General features: G+C 39.7%; 1 protein-coding gene across 1 annotated transcript; it reads left to right on the top strand.

The window, feature by feature from the left end:
• The first annotated feature begins 250 nt into the window (after window positions 1-250).
• Window positions 251-9680, top strand: LOC128471928 (uncharacterized). Its single transcript, XM_053453925.1, has 5 exons — window positions 251-322; window positions 4953-5282; window positions 5628-5969; window positions 8850-8947; window positions 9510-9680. The coding sequence occupies exons 1-5, from the start codon at window positions 262-264 to the stop codon at window positions 9621-9623; spliced, it is 945 nt and encodes a 314-aa protein (XP_053309900.1). The 5' UTR covers window positions 251-261; the 3' UTR covers window positions 9624-9680.
• The last annotated feature ends 13026 nt before the right edge of the window (window positions 9681-22706 follow it).

Genomic DNA, 22706 nt, shown 5'->3' with positions numbered 1-22706 from the left:
ATTATTATTATTATATTTTCTTTACAGAGCACCACCAATGTATGCAGCACTCCTTGTAATACATTGAAATCCATTTCAAATGGATGATGCATTTTTAAAAGTTAAAGAAAAAAGATGCATAAAAATCTATTAGTTGTGCGTAGGAATTATCATTTCTTACAGTATGTATGTAGCTTGGGAGAGCGCCCTTTTTCTGTGTGTTTGCTGGTTAAGTTTGAGCTCCTTTTTCATTCTTAACCACAAACTTGAGGTAGAAGCAAGATGTTAAGCTCTTTGTGTTTGCTCTGTTTTTTCTCACTTGCGACAGGAACCTGTTTTCAAGGTATGTACAATGCTTTGATCTATGCTCTCATATTTACAATTTTTTTTCTTATATAAAAGAAGTAGAATTATCTGTAAAGTTGTTAACAGAACAGCGGCCAACTGTTTCTTGTAAAAAAGTTAAACTTTCAAAAGGAAAGAAAAAGGCATATATATATATTTATATTTATATATTTATATATATACACACACACATATAATATCAACTCACACACAACTGCTAGTAACAGTGTATTCTTCTAAAAATGTGCTAAAAGAAGTTAGGTCAGCTATGTCAAATGTCATGGTGCCATTTTATAATAGGTCAAAATGGTATTTATACATTGTGTTTGGAAATTTTCTAGCAACTGTATAGAACAAATGTTAACCTTTACTGATTGCATTCCGGAACAAAGTATAAACATCACTGTATGTGCCCAACATGAATTTTGTGACAGAATGGAGAGGATTATAAGTGCATTGTAACCTCATCCGACCAGGTCCCTAGTTTCTTTTTTCTATCTAAGTCAAAATTGTTGTGTGATGCATTACTTGTCATGTACAATTCTATGGAATACGATGGTGCCTCATAAATCAATAAATAATAATAATGTATGTATGTGGACTGTGGTGTCAAAGACCTTGGAGACTCTCACAAAAGAACATACTACTTCCAAGGAGCAAGACTCCACACACATCAGGAATGCTTTGAATAAGTAATTACAGAAAAAGTATGAAGCTTTGGTTAATGGAACTGAGTGGGGCATGCTGGAAAATACATAATTTAAGGTCAAACATAGGTACGAGTGAGTAGGACTTACTGGTTAAGGTGATATACTCTGTTTAATTGATTAAGTTTAATTACGGCATAATGTAAATAGCATGAATTACGGTATTATTTTCAATAGCGTTTAGCTGTTGTTATTATTCTTACATACCGTTTCAAGAGAGAACTGAGAATGTGTTACCACTGAGCTTCTGTATTCTGAATAATGCCCCCAAATATATTTATTATGCGGTTCTTCACGAGGGGTATCCAGCCAGTTAAATCTTTATACAGCATATACACCATGGCCATTACATCAGTGGTGACTTTTAGCAAGGTCACATCAGGCTGACAACCAGTAACAAGTGCAGGTAATCCTATGTAAAGTAAAAATAACATAATACTTTACTATGGGACCACAACTTTATTACAGATACTCCAATCAAGTAGCATCTCTGTAATGTAGTGTACACAGGCACATAAATATACGGTATACCCTTAAAAGTGCCAAAATGTGAACAAAGTAGGGTTCAGTCTAAAAACATTACACTGTAAACATGCAAAGCATGTGGAAATGCTAGGCCTAAGTCCTTAAGTGTCCCTAGGTGTCCTACGGCATTGCTTGCTGGTAATGAGACATTTGCGTCCGTTTGCACCTATAAAATATTAAAGGCTCTGTTAGGTATTACTATTCAAATCTATAGGCTTGTTGATCGCATTACATTTCTACAGAATCGTAATCCTGAGTTAATATATTTATAGATTTACATTTATTTTATGCCGATGACACTTAGATCTACCTATCCTCTCTTGCTCCCTTTCTATGAGATCGTGTAACTAACTGCCTCGCCTTTGTCTGTAACTGAATGTCTGCACGTTTCCTAAAACTCAGTCTCTACAAAACCCAACTTCTTATCTTCCCTCCCTCCAATGCTGACGTCCCTAGACAGTTTTTCTCAATGGTGCAATCACCCCCCCTATCCTCTCATTCACCCTCCATATCCATTCTGTCTCAAAAAACTGCTGCCTCCATCTTAAAAACATTGCCCACATTCGTCCCTTCTAAACACAATATGCCACTAAGGCTCTTGTCCATGCCCTCGTTGTCTTCCGTCTTGACTATTGTAACTCTGTCTTAGCTGGTCTTCCTCATACCCGCCTCACCTGTCTCACCATGAAGGCTGCTACCAGACTTTTCTTCCTCTCACATTGCTTTGCTAACACCTCTCCCATCTGTCAGTCTTTTCACTGGCTTCCTGTGTGCTTTAGGATTCATTTCAAAATCCTGATTCTTACTTTCAAGTGGTTGACCTATTATATCTCCTCACTCATCTCTAAATACTAATCTCCTATTCAGTCTATCTGCTTATCCAATGATCTCCATTTGTCCCTTTGGGTATGTATGTTTGCATGGATGTGGGCATTAATGTGTAAGTAATCATTAATGTGTATGTATAAGTGCGTGTGAGCATGAATGTGTATGTATAAGTGTGTGTGTGTGAGCATGAATGTCTTTGTGTGTTGGGATTTGATGTCATATTTTAGCGCTCAGCACTGAAGCCATGCCCACTGCCAGACCAGAAGGCGGTTTCTTAAAAAAGATAGAAAAGTAAGCAAAAGAAGAGGAGTATGCGAAACAGATTAAGACAGAAAAGGAGCCATAAGTGCATGGCTCAGCCTAAAGTGATGGCAGCTAAGTGTACAGTGAACCTTAACTCTTATCAGTATATACTAAGCCAGGCATTGATTGTGGTACCATCGTCGGTGTCTGGCTCAGTAAATAGTGATGGCAGTTATGCTGTATCACCGTCAATGCCTGGCACAGTATATAGTGATGGCAGTTATGCTGTACCACCGCCAATCTATGGCTCAGTATATAGCGATGGCAGTTATGCTGTATCACCATCAATGCCTTGCACAGTATATAGTGATGGCAGTTTTGCTGTACCACCTTCAATGTCTGGCTCAGTATATAGTAATGGCAGTTATTCTGTACCACAGTCAACGACTTGCTCAGTATATAGTGATAGTAGTTATGCTGTACCACTGTCAATGTCTGGCTCAGTATATTGTGGTGGCTTTTATGCTCTAGCAGCGTCAATGTCTGGCTCAGTATATAGTGATTGTAGTTATGCTCTAGCACGGTCAATGTCTGGCTCAGTATATATTGATTCCAGTTATCCTTTACTACCATCAATATCTGGCTCAGTATATAGTGATGGCAGTTAGGCTTTACCACTGTACATGTCTGGATCAGTGTATAGTGATGTCAGTTATGTCACAGTAAGTACCATATTATTATAAGACGACCCCCCAAATTGAATATTAATTTTGAAAACAAAAAAAAGCCCTTAATATAAGACTACCCTATAGTAAAAAGTTTTATTAGTAAATATTAATTCACATGCAAACAATTTTTTTCATATTTAGTAAAAACTATGATTTAGAAAAATGCATTTCTTGTTTTTATTTCCTTTTATTTGCCAACCTGCCCCCCAGTTATGCACATCTACCCCACGGCTTGCAACTCTGACCCATAGTTATGCCATGTACCCCCTATATGACACTCTGCCCCCTCTGAAATGTCTTATACCCCTGATATGCCATTCTGCTCCCCTGATTTGCCTGATACCCCTATTTACCACTCGGCCCCACAGATATGCCTTATACCCCCTTTTACCAATCTGCCCCTCTGATATGACTTATAACCCTATATGCCCCCCCCCACGACTTACCGATGCATCCCTAGACTTTTCCCACATGCTCCAGACTGCCTGATGTCAAGTGGGGCCAGCCAGCGGACGTCTGCATGATGCGTGCACACAACCTCTGCTGCTACCCGAGACTTCCATGACTGAGCGCCACAAGGTCACATCACGCCAGTGCTCATAGAAGCTCCGGAGGAAGTATCATGTAGCAGCGGAGGTTGTCTGCGCACATCGCTCACTGGCTGCCAGAGAGGAGGATCCAGGTCCCCTGCAGCGCTGCAGGGGATCCTCCTCTCTGGCAGCCGGTGAACGTCTGCGCGATGCGCGTAGACAACCTCCGCTGCTGCGGGGATTCTATAGTGGAGCACCAAAAGGTCATGTCACGCCGGTGCTCCATCATAGAAGCCCCGGCAGAAGTGTCAGCAGCAACGGACATTGACTGTGTGTCCACCGGCCGCCACAGAGGAGGATACCCCGCAGTGCTGCAGGGGACCTGGATGTTAGTCTTGTAGACCTTGTCTTATAATCAAGCAAATACGGTATATTTATATTTTTCAGATTGAGTTTCTGTATTTATATATTTTGTATTAATTATTTTTCAAATGCTGCCAATAATTATATATTATATATAATTATATTTATGTTATGTGTGGAAACCATAAAACCTATCTTTTGTTTTACTACAAATACTCAAAAATAGATATGACCAAGAAGAGGCATGGCCATGATAGAGCGTGGCTAAGGGAGGGGCATCACCACAGGGACCCCATGAGTTTTTGTTGCCCGTGGCCCTGGATGGTCTCAGTCCGCCCCTGTGTGGGATACTACCTAACTCCCTCTAGATTGTAAGATCATTTGAGCAGGGCCCTCCTCACCTGTTGTTTATGTAAATCAAATTGTTTTATATTGTTTTATATTACTTTTTATGTCCTGTTTACCCATTGTACAGAATATGATGGTGCCATATAAAACGATAAATATCAATTATACTTTTATTTATATATTAACAGGGGCTTGGCTTGTACGATAATATGAAAGCCTTTGCATTACATCTAAATTAGAATCTCTTCTTTCCAAATACTATTTATACTATGCCAGATTTAATTAATACAACTCAAGAAAGGTTTTATTATTGTCTTTTATGTCATGTGTAACTAATGCTCTTATTTTTTTTTTAGAGAAATACAAAGGTGGGATAAACCAATATCCAAAGCGCATATTAGTCCAGCCTGGAAGATCAGCCACTATTTTCTGCAATGCCACAACAAAAGATCCCATAACGGGGGTGCATCTAAAGAAACGCTTCACAAAAATAATGTATATAAACAAAAACAAAGTAAACTTTTATGGAAATCATCTTAATCTGTCTGGATCAGTTGGTGATTTCAGTGTAACACTGCATAATCTGACGGAGGACGACACTGATATCTACTACTGTGATGGCGAAACAGTAGCTGAAGAAGACATCTGTGGAGAAGGGACTATTCTTATTGTGGCTCCCAAAACCGGTTAGTACAGATCAGTCTATAACAATGCAAGTCAACAGGAGTTTACGGTTTGATACACATTCCAGATGTAAAAACACTGGTGGGATTTTACCATTTCAAAGTATTTTTAGACAGCTCAAAATCATAATTTGGGTGGAATATATTTGAAAATGGATAGAGTGTAGAGCACCCTAAATTTACAGCTCTCACAATTACATGCCTGGTTTGCCTTATGGTAGAGTTAGCCATAATTCATAGTTAAGTTGGTGAGTATGAAATGTTTTGGATTTTTTCTTTTTTAATGAACAAAGAACAGAAAAAATGACAGTTTCATTACAGATTCAGCCTGACATTTTTTTTTTTTAGGTAAATGTCAGGATGGCATAATGCAATATCCAAAAACCATTTTAGTTCAATCTGGGAAATTGGCTACGTTGCGGTGCTCTATAACATCACAGGAGAAAATAACACGGGTCCATCTCCTAAAACGCCACTCTTCTATAATGAATATAGATAACTTTAACAAGGTTGACATACGATCAGACTTTCAAACCAACCTTGTTCTGTCCGGGACATATTTGGATTTCAATGTCACACTGAACAATCTGACTTTAAATGATACTGACCTTTACTCTTGCAAAGGAGAAATCAAGGCGAAAGAAGACATATGTAGTGAAGGAACAATGATTACCGTTATTGCCAATAATGGTCAGTAGATATTACTTTATATTACAATCGCTGTGTAATGCCAAACTGGGTACTCTGGCATGTCCTATATGCACTGGCATAACTACAGGGGTGGCAGCGAAGGGGCCCCATGCCTCTACGGGGCCAGATGTGTGACCCCTGCGACGCCTTGTACCTGTCTCCGCTTACTGAAAAAATGGCATTTTTTATCCTAAAAAAGATCAACTCATGGGCATTTCTTACTTATAAGCCACCTAAGGGAATCCTATTATATAGATTGTAAGAATATACAGCTTATATATGAGTATATAGTTGCCCTGTTCGCAATGTAATTTTCCATTTAAACTATTGGTTCACATATATTTTAGTTATTTCATTTTTTGGGGTTCGCAGACACATTTTTGTTTGGTATTTTATTGTTATTACTTTTGGGACAATTGGGGAGTTTGTCCATTGTGTTTCTTTCAGCACTATTTCACTATATGGGGTTGGTTTACATTGGCTATAACATTTTGTGCTTCACATATTGTGTTTTTTGGATGTGTAATTGTGTGTGTGTGAGCATGGATGTGTATTTGTGTGTGTGTGAGCATGGATGTGTACGTGTGTGTGTGTGTGTGTGAACATGGGTGTGTACTTGTGTGTGTGTGAGCATTGATGTGTACTTGTGTGTGTGTGTGAGCATGGATGTGTAAGTGGGGTGAGATGGAGTGTGTGTTGGAATTAATGTGTACATGTGTGTTAGTGAGTATGAGTAAGTGTGTTTACATATATTTTATGTTTGAAGGGGGCAAAGAAGGCACAGATCAGCTATTGAAGTTGAGGGGGCCCAGGGGCAATTTTCGCACCAGGTACCTGTGGTTTCTAGTTACGCCCCTGCCTATATCTGCAATATGGGTGCTAAACAAGTAATTTAGATATAACTTGGGTGCTGGTGCAAGTCCTGTGGAAGCAATCTGAGTGTTGCTCCAAAACCTATGAGTGCAATCTGGGTGCTGGGCAAGTCCTATGAGGTTGATCTGGGTGCTGGGCAAGTCCTGTGTGTGTGATCTGATTGGTGGGCAAGTCCAGTGGATGCGATCTAGGTGCTGGGCAAGTCCCTGTAGATTGTGGATGTAATCTGGGTACCATGGCTGGCCTTGGGTGTGCAACCATGAATACTAATGTGCATTTTTCACTTGATAGCAGTAGATTTCTGTTTGTTTTTTTAATCCTAACTTTGTTGACACCATACAAATGTCATTTGTTGATCTGTGATGAATCAATGTTCATATTTTTAATTGCGCATTCTTATGGGCCAACCTTCCATAGTTTCTTCTAGCTGGTCCTTTTATATACCTAAACTGTTGTTATGTAAATCAATTGTCTGTTTCTATAAATGCAATGCAATGTGAATTTTTTTTTTTACCATATTCCAGAAAATCCTGTGCAGTAAAGTACATAATTACTTTCTTAGTCATATTAAGAAAATGGTTGATTTATAAGAATTGATATTCATTTGGATAGATATTCAAGGATAAGTACAGATAGTCCTTTTGCTCTAGATACTCTGGTCTACGAAACTGCAAACAAAACACACATTTGTGACACAAAATATTCAAGTCAGAGCAGCCCATAGACTAGTCGTTCTCCTCACCCCTTGCCAATTCTCATCTGGTTTGTGGGACTCGATAAGGAATTTAGAAATAAGGGCCTTGATTACGAGTATTGGGCAGTATTCTGGGGTCTCAGCCAACTCAGTTAGAAACATGTATCTGTTACAGTTTATGTTGATTGAACTCTACTGTTCACATAACTTGAAGTGGTTACTGTGGCAGCATTGGGAGGCTTAAATGTCCTTGCTATGGTTTTGCTTGCTTGGCTGTATATGTGCGGTGTGTTTAATTGGTTCTTGTACTGTGTGTACAGTTAGTTAAGTCTAGTGGAGATTACCCAAAGGATTCAATGGACAGAAATGTATGGACAAAAATATATTTATTGAATTGTATACATCTGTTGGGTGGATGTTTTATGATTATTGTATGTTTCATATCTTATTTATATTTTGTACGGTTCTGATGTGATGCTCTATTTTGGAATAATAAAAATATATATGTATGTATATAGATATATATATGTATGTGTATATATATATCTTTCAGGGAAGGGTTTTCCATGGTAGCATTTTATGCGCATTTATATTGTAGGAAGTACGATTGTTCCATGAGGTTTAGTTAGCCCACTGAATTGCTTACTGTGCTTTTTTTAAACAGTTGAGTTGTATCTACTATATACATATATTTGGCCTCATTGATTCAATCCTTTAAATTCAGATTTAACAAAAAACAAAGATCTGGTCCTAGAGTCAAATTAATGTTTTAAAATAATTTTAGAAAAAAAAGTACTCCAATGCCTGGGTTCGACAAAGAGTCTTCACGCTTCCCTAGGCCACTAATTGCTGTTTGACTACACCCACTTCCCACCCACTAAAGACTGTTTGGGGCTAGCTATGTGGCTAGTGCCCTATTTATGCATAGCTAATCCTATCCGTCCATAAAACTAAACCCCAAAAGGGGGAGAGCTACGAGAAACCTACCCTGCTATGGTCTTGAGGACTCCTTAATTTGAATATTGCTGTTTTAGATATACCATAGGGTTGAAAATGCACAGCCCTGCATGTTCCACCTACATATAGTAGATGTTTCAACATTTTAGATCTACTTAGTGCAGGAAAGGAACAGTTCTGACCCATGCAAGTGAAACTGAGAACATCTACCATCTAGCCAAGTGATAAAGCCCTCCAATGTTTAGTGTACCGCATGCAAAATGAAATACAAATGTCAAGTAATTTTAAGCTTGTAAATTTTAATAACCCTGCAGTTCCCAACTATGACACTTTAAATATTTTCCTCTTCTCTCTAGGTGCCAACAACTGCGAAGTGGAAATTGCCATTGTTTTTTTTACTGCCATTCTCCTGGCCCTCACAACCTATTCTGTATTTGCGATGGTAAAATGCTATGTGAGTATTAAATATCATCATTTAATGCCTAATGATCTGGGTAATCATGCAAGCCAGGGGTCAGTAAGGAGTGCATACATAGGCCAGACTCACTAGGTAGGAGAGCAGTCAGGCAAGCCAAATTAATGAGTATTAAAGACTAGTGTTATGACAATGATAGCAGTAGGACCCCGTAGCAGAGAGAGTAACCACAGAAACAACTGGACCAGTCAGTGAAGCAAGCTGAGTCTGGAGCCAGGAATTAGGGATGTCAGAAGCCAAACAGCTGGAAGGAGCTGAGTCACAAACAAGCCGGGTCAGAACCAGTGTGGGGCCTTAACAGGAGCCAAATCAGAAGACTACCAAGAACTACCAAACTGGATCAAATGTAATACATGAGCAATACAAAAGAGACATCAACCTAGGGCAGTGTCAGACTGCAGATTATAGATATGAAGGGGTGGAACTATGTGAAAACCATCTAAAAATAATTTTGATTCATTTACCCATTAATATATTCTGTTAAACTTTAAGGATAAAAAATTGAATAATTACTAATTATCTAATTTGTTTAATTAAACAGAAGAAGAGAGGTGAGATTCAATCAGCCAGGCTGCCACAGAACACAGTGTATGAGGACATGACACAAACCATCCGTCGGAACACAATGGGCCACTCCACCTCTACCAGCTACTGAGGATTCAGTTGTAAATGTATAGCTATTGTAATTATTTGACCTTTTTTTGCATGCCAGTTTATTGTGCAATTATTACTTAAAATAGTTGTTCCAGACTAAAAAGATTACAACTTGGTGTCACCCTCCATTCTGCTCGCTCCTTCATCCCTCACATCCAGTCCCTCACCAAATCCTGCCGCCTCCACCTGAAAAACATCTCCCAAATCCGCCCTTTCCTCAAACAAGCTAGCTCACACCAGATAAAGATATAAAACAGAGTATATTCCAACTGCAGTATGTTCCAGTTGCACAGTTAACGATATATAGTTTCAGCTCCCCATTTTCAATTTAGAAAATGTCATAAGGAAAAATTGTCATGTATACATTACCCTGTTTATCAGGAATACAAACATCTTTGACTATAGTTCCTGTAACCATTACTAAGTTTGACAGAGAGCAGCTTTACCCATCCTTCCTTGAGATAATGAAAGCTGACAATACATGTTCCTCTTCAGAGATGAGGGCTGGAAAGGGAATCTTGCCTCTTTGTTATCTGGTTTTATGACATAAAATATCCTCCCCAGTTTGACCAAAGTAAGTGTAGGCAGCATCTGCGTCCTAACTGTATCCTTTCTGTTCTTTGATGCACTTCTTTATTACGTCTTGTCAGAGAATGCCTCTACAATTAGTTGATATATTTTATCTCAATCCAGTCTACTAGTTATTACATCCTACAAAGCCTCCAGAGCTTCCCCCTCCGTTCATCCCTTTTTCTAACCTTTTAGTTTGATCCGGCACCTTCAAAAAACGTTGTCTCTTTTCAGTGCCCTCTTTCAACTATTCCATATTGATAATATTATAATAGAAAGGCCTTACGCCAGCCTCCTGTGAACCAATAATGGCTCTGTCTACAAGCCCACCCATAGCACAATAACATTATTTATTGCCCGAGGCTCTAACCTGTCAGACAGGCCATGTAGGGTAGGCCAAGGTTCTGCTTATATTTGTAATAAATTTTCCATCAAGCTTATTTACCCCACAGACTTTGGTGTGAAATCGGCGAGTTCCTGTTTTTCGGCGCCAATAACATATGTTATGTGGTTAGCAAAATAGGCACAGATGACCGACAACACTATTAGCGGTCTGAAAAATATGTTTCCTGTGAGTGGTTTGGCTGCCAACTAGCCGATCCGCATCATGTTTTCTCATTTTTATTGCAAGACTCGGGTGGTTTAATTACACGTGTGCAGTGAAGCCTCTTGTATACAATCAAACACATGGCATCAGGCAAAGGAAGGACTAATGCTGCTCCTTGGTCAATAGTATCTTCTCTAATTAAAAAAAAAAAAAGATTCAATTAACGTCGGGTTGCAAGCATTGGTGTATAGAACCGGCAGCTAAATGTAGTTGCCAGTTTCCATGGTAACAAGTTAAGGAAAAAAGTCCCTCAATTCTCACAGCTGATCTATAGTTAATAATGCAGGAAAAATCACCCAATCTTGCAGGGATTGGACGATGTGGTCACCATCTGTCATACACCCCCCCCACGCAAACAAAATATCCACAAATGCATACATTTATAAAATAAAAAAAATAACAGATGCAGTAGAGCTACAAAAGGGGTGGCATGATTGGGAAAATATATATTTTTTGTCTAGATAGTTTCTTTAGTAAAGTTTTGCATGTAACCACAATGTGTCTGCCCTGCAATATGTTATGTATGGTCACCTACATGTATGCAAAACCATGTATATTGGATAAATTACTTTGATAATTAGATTTTTCTTGTACTGGGAAATAATGGAGACTCTAAAAGGGTAAAACGTGTGTCCAGATCCCCAGGACTCAAAGGGTAAACATGTAGAACATTGGTGTCATGCCTCTTTTGTTTTGTGAAGTTTCCCTTCTGTCCAGACCTCTCGTATAACCACATAATTGTGTATGAAAATTCAGGTCACCTCTCCATGGAGCCTGATTGGTATTTCCAAACTTGTTAATTAAAGGTCACATGAAAACGCTGTATAATTTATCAATCAGCCTTTGGTTAAATTGCTATCTTAGCTCAAATGCTTTAACGTACGTCAACTACCTTAAATAAGGCAACATTGTTCTTTGAGATAGACTTGATAGCGGCTAACTTTAACAACCAATCCAAGCTAAAATAGTGGATGAGAATAATCTCTAGTGGCCATTTTTTCTACACATACTTAGTCTTTACAAAAAAAACACTATACAGTTTATATGCCATTAGATAGGAACTTTTGGCTTCACACTTCCAAACTCTCCTTTTATTCACATTCCTTGTTCCTTGTTTTTTTATTAATCGTTATAGAATTAGTTTAAATACGCAGTCTGAATTGTTATCCTTGTCGTTGCAATTGGATTTTTCACAAAAGACTATATGCACTGAATATTTCCCAAGATTGTGTTCTGCGGCTATGAAGCAATGTACTTATTGTCCTCCGTTTCGTGTGTATTAGCGTCATGCTCAGCATAGAATACCAGAACCCGGGAGCCAAGACTCAATAGTAGAAAAGTATGAGAAGGCCAATATGTTGTATATCCTTCTACAACAAATACAAATCTAAATATACATTCTACAGCCAAAAATATTGCAGCACACAACTGGAAAACATCACACAATATCAGCAAAGTATCTGTTAAGATACCCCTTAATGTTATAGACTACCATACCTGCAGGAGTGTAAGTAAAAAACCACAAGGCCCTGCTGCGAAGATTGCCCCAGGCCCCCCAACTTCACCAAGCACATGTACCACAGTGCCACCCTTGCCCTAAACAGCTTGTGAGTGCCACCTCTGCCCCGAACAGCTTGTAAGTGTCTTTGCCCCATGCAGCTTATCAGTGACATTCTAAACCCCCAAATCTTTGACCCAAACAGCTGGTCTGTGCAATCATTGCCCTCAAACAGCTTGTCTTTGCCATCATTGCCCCCTTCCAACATACACTATGGCACACATATGTAAACACACTTACACACATTTACTCATACTCACTGACACACACGTACACATGCTTTCTAACACAGACTCCATTTCGCCCCACCTGCACATGCTCACAAACACCTATACATCCATGCTTTCACAAACACAATTACACATCCATGCACACATGCATACATATCGTGACAGGGTGAAAGATGGCTTCTATGTAAGCAGGAGATTGAAAAGAGCAGTTTATCCCAGTGACTAATGGGTTAACTGCTGGTCCAATTAACACAGGTGCCCCAGGTTTAAATCTGCACTGAGGTAAATGCAGGGTGGAGGAAAAAGGCTTTCTCTCTCTCTCTGACTGAGAACAGCCCACTGCAATTTGTCCACATCTTGGAAGGAACAGGAAGTGTACCTGAGCTCCAGGGTGCTACAAGGTGGGCTGGTAGGAGAGATGACTTTTGGGAAGAATATTCTGTTTTATTTTATGGTGGAAACCGGCTTAGCTGGCAGTTCTGTGTTAGTCAGGGAAGACTACTGTTTAGTACGCCTCCTAAATAGGAGTAGGTTTTTCTTTGTATGTTTTACTGAGTTGGTGCAATTAAAACCTGGAAACATATTGGGTCTCCTGCTGTCTCCGCTGCTCTAGAAGTGTCCTAAAAGTACTTTACTACAATATATACAAACCTATATACATACATATTCCCGCCCGCCCTGACTTACCTCTCACCTCACCTGCAGCTTTCTGTCCGCCTTGTGACGTAAAGAGACCCTCATACGTTCCTGTCTCCCCTTGCCTGTTCAAAACAGTTTAGAAAGGGCTGGTGCAGTGTTTCTTATAATTGTTTTTTTATAAGTTATGTTCTAAAAACCTAAGAGCAATTGAAATTACAAACTAAATGCTCCAATTTCTAACAGATATTTTTGAATAATAAATAACAATCTTGCTGTTTAAACTATTTCTTGATCTCGAGAACCGATATGGAATTGTACACTTGGCATGAACATTTATCACTGACTATGGTACAGTATCTTATGTTAAAGGTTAATTAACACATACCTATTGATCAGAGAGGTTCATTACATGTCAAACCACTGGGCTATTAACTGCTAGGGTCTAAATAGCCACCCTCCTATACCAGTCCAGGTAAAATTTTCAACATTGGTTGTAGAGAATTGAAAGGTCGTCCCATTAATGTCTTATTGATATAGGCATCAAATTAAAGGCAACTTCCTTGATGTCTATGTCTTAGAAGAAATCAACAAGAAAGCATCGTAATTGTGCGTTATAAGAGATAAGTATGCGTATTTGGAGGAATACAAAACATGTCTGCTAATTACCTTAACCGCAATTTAAAAAAACTCTACTGGAAACTGCCTGTTATCTAAGGATGCTGAAAATTGTGTTGTTATCTGTTGATGTGGAAAATGTGAAAAGAAAAAGGATGAGAGGTTGCCAGAGGAGAATGTAAAAACTAGCAGCTAGAGTGACAGTAGGACACAAAAGCTACAAAACAATAACCGTGTGCAAAAAAACACTCGTAAAAACACCCAAAATATATAATGCACTTACAGAAAAAAAATATATATAATACGCAATCGTGGATAATAAAAATACTGGACCTTTTTTATGTCATCAAGGTTATTCTTTTGATGTGGAAAAGGTATCTGACAGAGTGGTCTGACCATACCCAAAATTGGTGATGGATCTGAGACATGACTCGATGACACACATTACGTATAGAGTTAGGGTCCAGCTCATTGGGTGTTATGTTAGGTGTTATGTTTATAGCAAATGACATTAGGCAAGAAGATCCCTCTTTTGATACCAGTTTTAATAACTTAAGCATCTATGGTGAATACACAACATAAAGTACAGGTTCCTTGGCAACGTGCACCAGCAAAGGTCCAGCCATTGTCACAAGCTGCCTGTCGAGTTCATCACAACAATCTTCTCATAAATGTTCTGCATGTTGGGGGGTGTTCTGTAACTGACTAAAGGTCCCTCTCCCTAATCTGTCCTTCAAAATACTAAAAGCCAAAGATAATGAATGTTTTAAATATCACATCCATTTCTGGTTTCAACGCTATTGCTGCCAACTAGAGGACTATAATGTTTTTATTTTGAAAACTAGGTTTTACTACGGTCTAAATACTCTCCAAAGACATAATTGCCAACATTTGGAAACACTTTTCAGGGATATTTTGCAGCACAGCTATCAAATACTTCACAATTTACCACACCCACTGCCCCAAAAGCTCCACCCACTATGCAACACCCACATTATTAGCATAATTAAGGTCTGTCTAATTATTATGGTTATAGGATGATTATTATATATCACCAGATTCACAAACAGAAGTTGCAATTACACCCTGGCACCTTCTGGACTCACCTTTCACCAACAACAGCACCATCTCAAGGTTAAAGAACAAATCCACACTCAGTTTTGCACTATAAGGACCACCTGCCACAGAAGCACTTCACCAATAGATTTATACATCCAGCAGCGTGTTGTGGGACTCAATTTCTCCAAAAATTTGACCAGTTGGATAGATTGATCCCTCAGAGTAGTGAAGGTTATATGGCAGCAGCAGTAGTAGCAGGGCACTGGGAGTAGGTATACACTGGCATATATTCAGCCCCACCATACAGTATACTGAATTCCCCCAAAATTAGAAAAATGTTTATTTCTCAGAGTAAGGAAGGAAATTGAGCTGCGGCAGCAGAGGCAGAGCACGGCACAGGACAGGCACTGGCATAATATGAATGCCCCATTATATTAGATACAAGAGCAATAATCATACCTAGCAACTCTCTGGGTTTGACCCGGAGATTGCCGGGTGAGCACTGCTTCCCACCTCAATACTAGAAAAAATAAGAATTCATCCTACAGGGTTGGTGAGAGAGGAGCGTTAGTAGTAGGCTGGCACTGGCAGATAATAGGCACATGCAGTCCTGTGGAGCAGGACTACATTTCCCCAATATTATATATTATACGTATTATAATGCCTGGTTGTGTCACCAATGTTTATTTATCAACGCAGAATAACAGATGATATGATAGAAAGATAATAAAATATTTTTTAACCTGTCCACAAATTAGAGGTTTAGCTGGTTGCATATTTGGGCAACTCCAGTAGGGTAACTACAGGTCTCTCAGAGGTCACAACTGCAACGGGCCCACCTCTCTCGGTACTGCTTCACAATTGTTTAGAAAGGGCCCTTCCGACCTGGTCTGCCTTACATCATATGGCCCCACAGTGAAACCAAGGCTGCTCGCACAGTTTGTGTCACGCTCTACCCAGGCTGCAGAGCTGCATGTCTTTTGTTTCCCTGTCTTGCTGTGGTCCATTTCTGGCTTTATGTATGTTCTGTCCTGAATCTCTGATTCCTTGATTCCAGTCTTGCTCTTTGCTTCAGCTCTGTTTCCTTTATAAGGTGTGCCCCACCCGTGTGTGCTGTTTGTCAGCAGTCTACAGGTATGTCTCTCTGATATGTGTTTGGAGTTCATGTTTAGTTCCTCTGTAGGCAGGTGTTAGTGTTAGGACCCACCGTCATTGGAGTACTTTGGCGTAGTGGTGGGCTAAGCATACTACGGCCATAAGATGTGACAGAATCTCTGTTATGATATAGTCCTAGGCTAGTTCCTGTATTTATGTGTGTCAGTCTGTGATGTAACCTGTGGGGTGTCCTGTCTTGTATCCCCGGTAGAAGGGTGTCCTGTCTTGTATTCAGTGGTGGGATTCAATTTTTTTAGTAACCATTTCCGAGATTTCGTACTAAAAAATAAAAACCTTAATTAACTTTTAGTATAGTAAATGAGTAACGAGAATTAATTGCAGCAACTGCTAAGCTAACTGTCATTGTCTTATAACTTTCATTAGTCTGTAACTGCTGCACACTATATATATTATTCCCCTTGTAAATTCGGATTGGCCAGAGTAAAAGTAAGAAATAACTCTATGTATCACAGCCAAAACCATCAATGAGACCACCTCTTGTTTTTTTGGCTACTTCGACCTATCAGGCATTGTACCCTCTTACACACAGTCCCTTCACACTTTACCTTATCAAGGAGCGCCAAATGACTTGTAATGGTACCAAAGTGGCTTGTAATGGCCGTAGCTACACGTGTCAACAAATGGACTTATCCTGGCGACATTTCGACTCTTTGCAATTCGTTTTCGCAGTTTCGTCAGGGAATCACGATTATGATCAGAGACTTGTACGAACGCACAAAACAGGCAATTTTCAGTAAGAAACAAGCTTGGCCAAATACGAATGCATAAGTCTAGGATTTATTATATCAGTCTTATTTTCTTTTTCTCTCTGAAGTTTTATTATTGCATACAACATTGGGGTATCAGTTATAAGTTGCAATAAAAAAACCCACAGCAGCCTCCCATTGTGCTACAAGTGCTACTACATGTCGGGTTAAATAGCTATGAACCACACAAACCACAACTCTCTAATACGGAGGATGTTTCAATGTGTATTTCTCAGCAGCCCACCGTACATACACTAACAATGCTCCTTAGTGGCCTGCGGCCTGCAGTGAAGCGAATAACACATTAAATCATTCAGAACACAACAAATCTATCAGAAAAACCTATGCGCGGCAACACCCAAATGTCTTAAAGAAAATCAACAGCACGTAGGACTGGGGGGGGGGGCTGGCAGCCACTTGCCTGGTGGGCACCGGGCTGACCCGTCGAGCATTTTCCAGCCTATTCAAATCTATACACATATACATACATACATACATACAGTAACCGGTACTGTATATGCACAGACATGTATACACGCAAATATAGCTTTATTCCAGGTTAGACAGTCGAAATTTATATCTAGGCCTAGGGAGATAGGTCAAGGGGGGGCAGCATAACAGGGAACCTCGGGCTCCTTGCAATGCTACTACATTGATCTTCCCAGCTGGCCCATTAACACCATTGAGGACTCTGACAAGTCTGCACAGTCCTCCATAGTTTCATTTCACGCGGAGCTTCCTTTAAATGCCCAGAAATAAGGACAGTGATGCAGAGGGGGTGGCAGGCGGACACAGTGTTCATTAAAAAAGATGGGGTTTTAGCAGGCTCGCAGGGAAAGCTGAGTTCCAGAATAACAGTATATATAATGAAAACCCTACATAAACTTCACTGAAAGGCTCACTATGCAGGAGATCATACATGTTCGCATCAGGTTTAACCCCTTAATGACAAAGCCCGTACGTGTACGGGCTCAAAACGTATTGTTTTCTATGGGTTTAGGGGCCGTCCATTGTCCTTAAGGGGTTAAGTTGTACCCTAGGTAAGAAATGCCTCAGGTCACAGGTCTGAAGAGGCCGTTGCTTCTTTATGAGGCACTGGGCATCTATGCGGCCCGACGGCCACCTAACGCGGACCCGCAGCTTCTGTGGAGGCCGCACACTGTGTGAGAAAACTCTTTTCCTGCCCAGGGGAAGCAAGAACCTGGGTGGGAAAAGTGCTTCCTTGCAGAGTGTGCAAGCTTCACAGCGGTTAGCTGCAGGCCCGTGTTGGCCATTGGGCCACCGGGCACCTCCCTGATTAGTGGCACCCAGGGCGGGCCACCCCCCTGTAGCGACGCCTATGCATCTAAGGTTTAGCAAGTAATGCGACAGAACCCAATGACTCGGAGGATGAAGATGGTCAAAAAGCCAGAGGTAGGGTTCTGACCATTTTGCATAGCAGACCCAATGCTTGCAACTCAACAGATACCCAGCTTATGGTGAGACCTGCACTAGGATACTTGTGCTAATGTTACTCAAGTTAGTGGTACCTTGGATACCTTAGTCAATTGTTAGACTTTAGGGACCCGTGTCAATGTTTATCATCCTTGTGACAGATTATCTTTGTGAGATATTCGTTCACAGATGCCTGAATCCATAAAAATCTATCCGTTTTCTAGCATTTTGTTTATAGACACTTTGTTCTCTTCAACGTAGGTACAGGCCAACCAGTAGCTCTCGGGAAGCAAAGGTCAACCTTTTTTTTCTTATGAAAACCGATTAATACAACCACCAAATAAGGAAACTGTAAACCACAATTAAGTAATGTAAAGGTTTCACCACCAACACGTACCTTAAGCAGACTCCCTAGCAAGACATAGCTTCCGCTGGCTCAGGCTGTGAAAAAAGAAATCACACAAACATGCAAAGAGGAGATGGAGGAAATCTTTAAAATACCGAGACTAGAGACCACTGAGTCTTGGCTCACTTCAAGCTCAGGAAGCTAGATAAAGCAGGTAGGCATGAATGCACCCCAGTTATCTACTTATAGAGATCATGAAAAGGCCCGGCAGTAAGCACTTATAAGCCAACACTTGCAGTAAGTACATACACCATGCAGAAGCAGCCCAGCTCTCTTGTAGGTGTTGGCCCTTTGTAACATAGTTAAGTCGGTGAGATCACAAGATTGATACAATAATAAACATAAAGTGCGAGCAAAATATAGACATGCTTTTGGGATCGATGCATACTTTTTGCAGACACTAAAGAACTTTGGTTGTGTATATATTTTACTTACATGTAGACTTGATACGCGATATTTTCGGTCATAAACATATTTTTATTTGCTGTTTTGCCTTTTGAACTTAATTACATGGTGAACAGCATGAATCAGGGATGAATGGTACCCCAGGCTAGAATATCTTTTTGTGCCTCTCAATTTTCTTCCAATTTTAGATATCAATTTGTGTAAAGAATATTTGCTGCTTTTCTGTTTTATCTAAAAATGAGTATGCAGTTTATTCACTTTCAGCAAACTGAGTTCTTAGAAAGGAGGTGCATCGGGGTCATAGAAAGAAGGACATGGATTTGGGTCACAATAGTGTGACATGACCCTGGTAAAGAAGCCGAGTCGCTGCTACCAATTCATTAAAAGATAATAGAAAAATACTGCACACTCAATGTTTAGGCAACAGATGGCCTTCTTTGGGGCAAAAATAATAGTACCGGCGAACTTGATGGTGCATCTACGCTCTCTTGAAGTCCCTCCCAGCGGAGGTTAAAGGGTGACAGAAATATCACCTAGGCACTTTCTATTACAAAGTAGCCAATATATGTCTTGTTGACATATACAATGATTATAACTACACATGGAGTTAACCCCTTCAGTCCCCTATGGACATACCGGTATGTCCATAAAACGCATCTTAAGAAACCCTTATGGACGTACCGGTACGTCCTGGCCTTCTCAGCCTAAATTTTCAGCTACTTATCTATTACTATGGTATCAAAAGAAAGCTCTATCTCTCCTTGTAAAAACAATATATAGTTTACATGGGTACACTATTTGCAGGAAAGGGGAATAATCGCTGAACCAACATACCGCAAAAATAGCAAAATTACTCTGGGACTTGCAGTACCAAAAACCCCTGGGACTGAAGGGGTTAACACTTACATAAAAAACGTCATAAGAATTATGACATTAATAATTTGGGTACCATGATAACCTGTTTGTAAAAAAAAAAAACTACAGATAATATTTTATAAATTCAATTGTGTAAATAATGTATGTTTTATATATATATTGAGCAATTAATGACCAATATATAAATAAAGTCATACTCATAATTCTCTGTGTACGTAAAAAATGTTGAGAAACGATCACCAAGATACACAGCAAAAAAATAAGAAAATATGTCAGGTAGGGGACAGATCTTTTTTTTAGCAGGCAGCGGTGTCCATGATTGAATGGAGAAGCCAACAATGGAGGTGATCTTTTAGAAAACGGGATACATTATAGTCATCATTTAATCAACTTAATCGTCCATAGAACAGTTACCTATAAGGGACTTATTCTATGCAATTTACACTCATTAAGGATGAAACATTATGCTTAAATTCCATGCAATGTCTATCAATTGTAGTGGTATTTTTTAGCTTTACATATTATGCGTTTGTGTTCAATGAAACTTAATCAAATTAAAACATATGTGGTCTGGTAAATTATAAAATTATGTATCCAGAATTTTTTTTTATACATATGGGAAAGAAAAAGTGTCTTCGATGATAAGACTGTTACATATAAAGCCACTGAGACATCTGTAACAGCCCTTCTTTCTAGTACTCAAAAAGTAAGTAGGCATTGGTTTATAGTGTAAGGGATGATCTGAACCAAAATATCGTTAAGATTATGTCCGTGTTTAGGTGGATATCTATATAAGGACTGAAGAAGGCTGCCTGTGGCCGAAACACTGACATAGAAAATCATTGTGTTCTATCTCTTAAGATTGTGCACTGTATTTTTCTGTTATATTTAATGTATTACATATTGGGGCGCACCGTCAGCACCTCCAATTATTTCTTTCTCATGTGATGGGATCAAATGGATCTGCAACGACCGATTACCACTGATAGCGTAATGTACGTTTTGTTACATCGATTTTATTTCATTTTTCCAAAACTCTTCCATAATCTGTAGATCTAGAGGCTGCCATTGTTGTCAGTAGTGTGATATTTTGAGTGACTTTACCTACTTGTTGTCTAATAGATTGGGCTAAGATTATAGAGCTAGAACACATATATAGCTGCCTAAATATATTATGTGAAAACTAGAACTGTTTTAAAAAGATAACAGGAAAATCGTTTTGACTTGTATGAGTGGCTTCTGGTTGCTTCTAGACTTGGGCGCCGGCCATCTCTTCGTGGAGGAAAAAATCTTCGTATTCCACGAATATTCGCCCGTTCCTGTCTTTTGTTCAGGCAAATTTTCATGTGCATTCTTCGTGTTAATTTTTTTCTTCGTTTTTTTTCCGTCTTTTGTGGAAGGAGTTAATACGTGGTTAACGCGGTACGGACTACGCAGCAGCTTTGGCGCCAGTTTAAATGTCCGTACGAGCAAGGGATTTCCGCTCCCGTTATCTCCAGCATCGCAAGGGTTAACGGGAGCAGAAATCCGTGCGAGTGAGCCTATTGGTTGATGCCAGAGGAGGACCCTGCAGGCGACCAATAGAGTCGTTCGAACGGCCCCTTAACCCCTGACGGCGAACCTACGGATTTCCGCTTCCGTCAACCCCTGCGATGCTGCGGAGATAAGGTAGGCTAGATAGGGAAGGGACCAGGGAGATTAGTAGACGAAGACGAAGATTCTTCGTGTTGTGTGTCTTCATCTTCGTGTACGTTTTACCGCCGCTATCTTCGCTTCTTTGTTTCTTCGGGACGAACATAAAAACGCACTCTTCGTGTTCGTTTTCATGTTCGCCCGAAGACGAATGCACAAGTCTGATTGCTACTCGCTCTTCTTCTATACACTTTACGGTATAAGAGAAGCCCAGAGAATTCACCTGTGTTTCTCGAGACCAATGTATGGCATGTAATTTTTAGGAACGTATGGGAAGAGCCAGTAGAATTAATATGAAGGTTAAACATGCACTTTATGAAATCCTAAAAGACACAGAAAAAGGGGAGAGATGCAGTAATGGTTTTCATCATATTATCTAAAAAATATATAATAATAGAAAACATTTTAACACTTGCATATTTGGAAAAAATAGAATGCACCAAAAATTACAGATAACACCTGAACTTAGGATAATAGCAATTTCATTGCGTGGGAAGTTTTGCAGATCTTCAATCAACATGAAAGCAGTGAGGTCGGCAGCAGACAAGTAAGCAGTACACATTTCAGTGATAAAGCTATATGCAGCTGTGGTTATAGACAGGAAACAGAAACAGTAATAAAGCATGTGGTTTGTGCGATGACTGCACAAAGATGTTATTTTGGTAAAAAAATAAAATGACCACAATGTTTGCCGATTATCATAACGTTTTTCCATTTTTAAAATGCCCTGTGTGAATGTATAACGAAGCTTTTATGACAGTCCAGTCAGGGGACAGAGCAGGCACCTGAACGCCCAGCACCCCACCAGATTGCTCAATGTTTCTCGACAACTTTGAATGAGAAAGCAATTGGGTGCAACTGTAAGGTGGCACGTTTAAGAAATGTGGTGGTCTATAATGAAGACAACAATCTATAACGCAAGAAATAATTTTTGGCTATACCCTTGGCAAAATGTCTGCAGACACCCCATGCAAATACCTTCAGAATATGCCCATGGGCTAAGTGTATATGCCAATGATGTGAAGGTGCCAAACACAACAATTTCAACCAATTGGTAGTACATATTATAAG

Source organism: Spea bombifrons, chromosome 13 (assembly GCF_027358695.1).
Source record: "Spea bombifrons isolate aSpeBom1 chromosome 13, aSpeBom1.2.pri, whole genome shotgun sequence".
NCBI lineage: Eukaryota > Metazoa > Chordata > Amphibia > Anura > Pelobatidae > Spea > Spea bombifrons.
The sequence above is the reverse complement of the archived record's forward strand: the minus strand, read 5'-3'. Positions and strand labels throughout refer to the sequence as shown.

Excerpts from the sequence above, each read along its gene's own strand:
- LOC128471928 (XM_053453925.1), top strand. The coding sequence starts at position 262 with ATGTTAAGCTCTTTGTGTTTGCTCTGTTTTTTCTCACTTGCGACAGGA. Across the intron at positions 323-4,952 it reads GACAGGAACCTGTTTTCAAG|AGAAATACAAAGGTGGGATA; the intron begins GTATGTACAATG and ends TTTTTTTTTTAG. Across the intron at positions 8,948-9,509 it reads TTGCGATGGTAAAATGCTAT|AAGAAGAGAGGTGAGATTCA; the intron begins GTGAGTATTAAA and ends TTAATTAAACAG.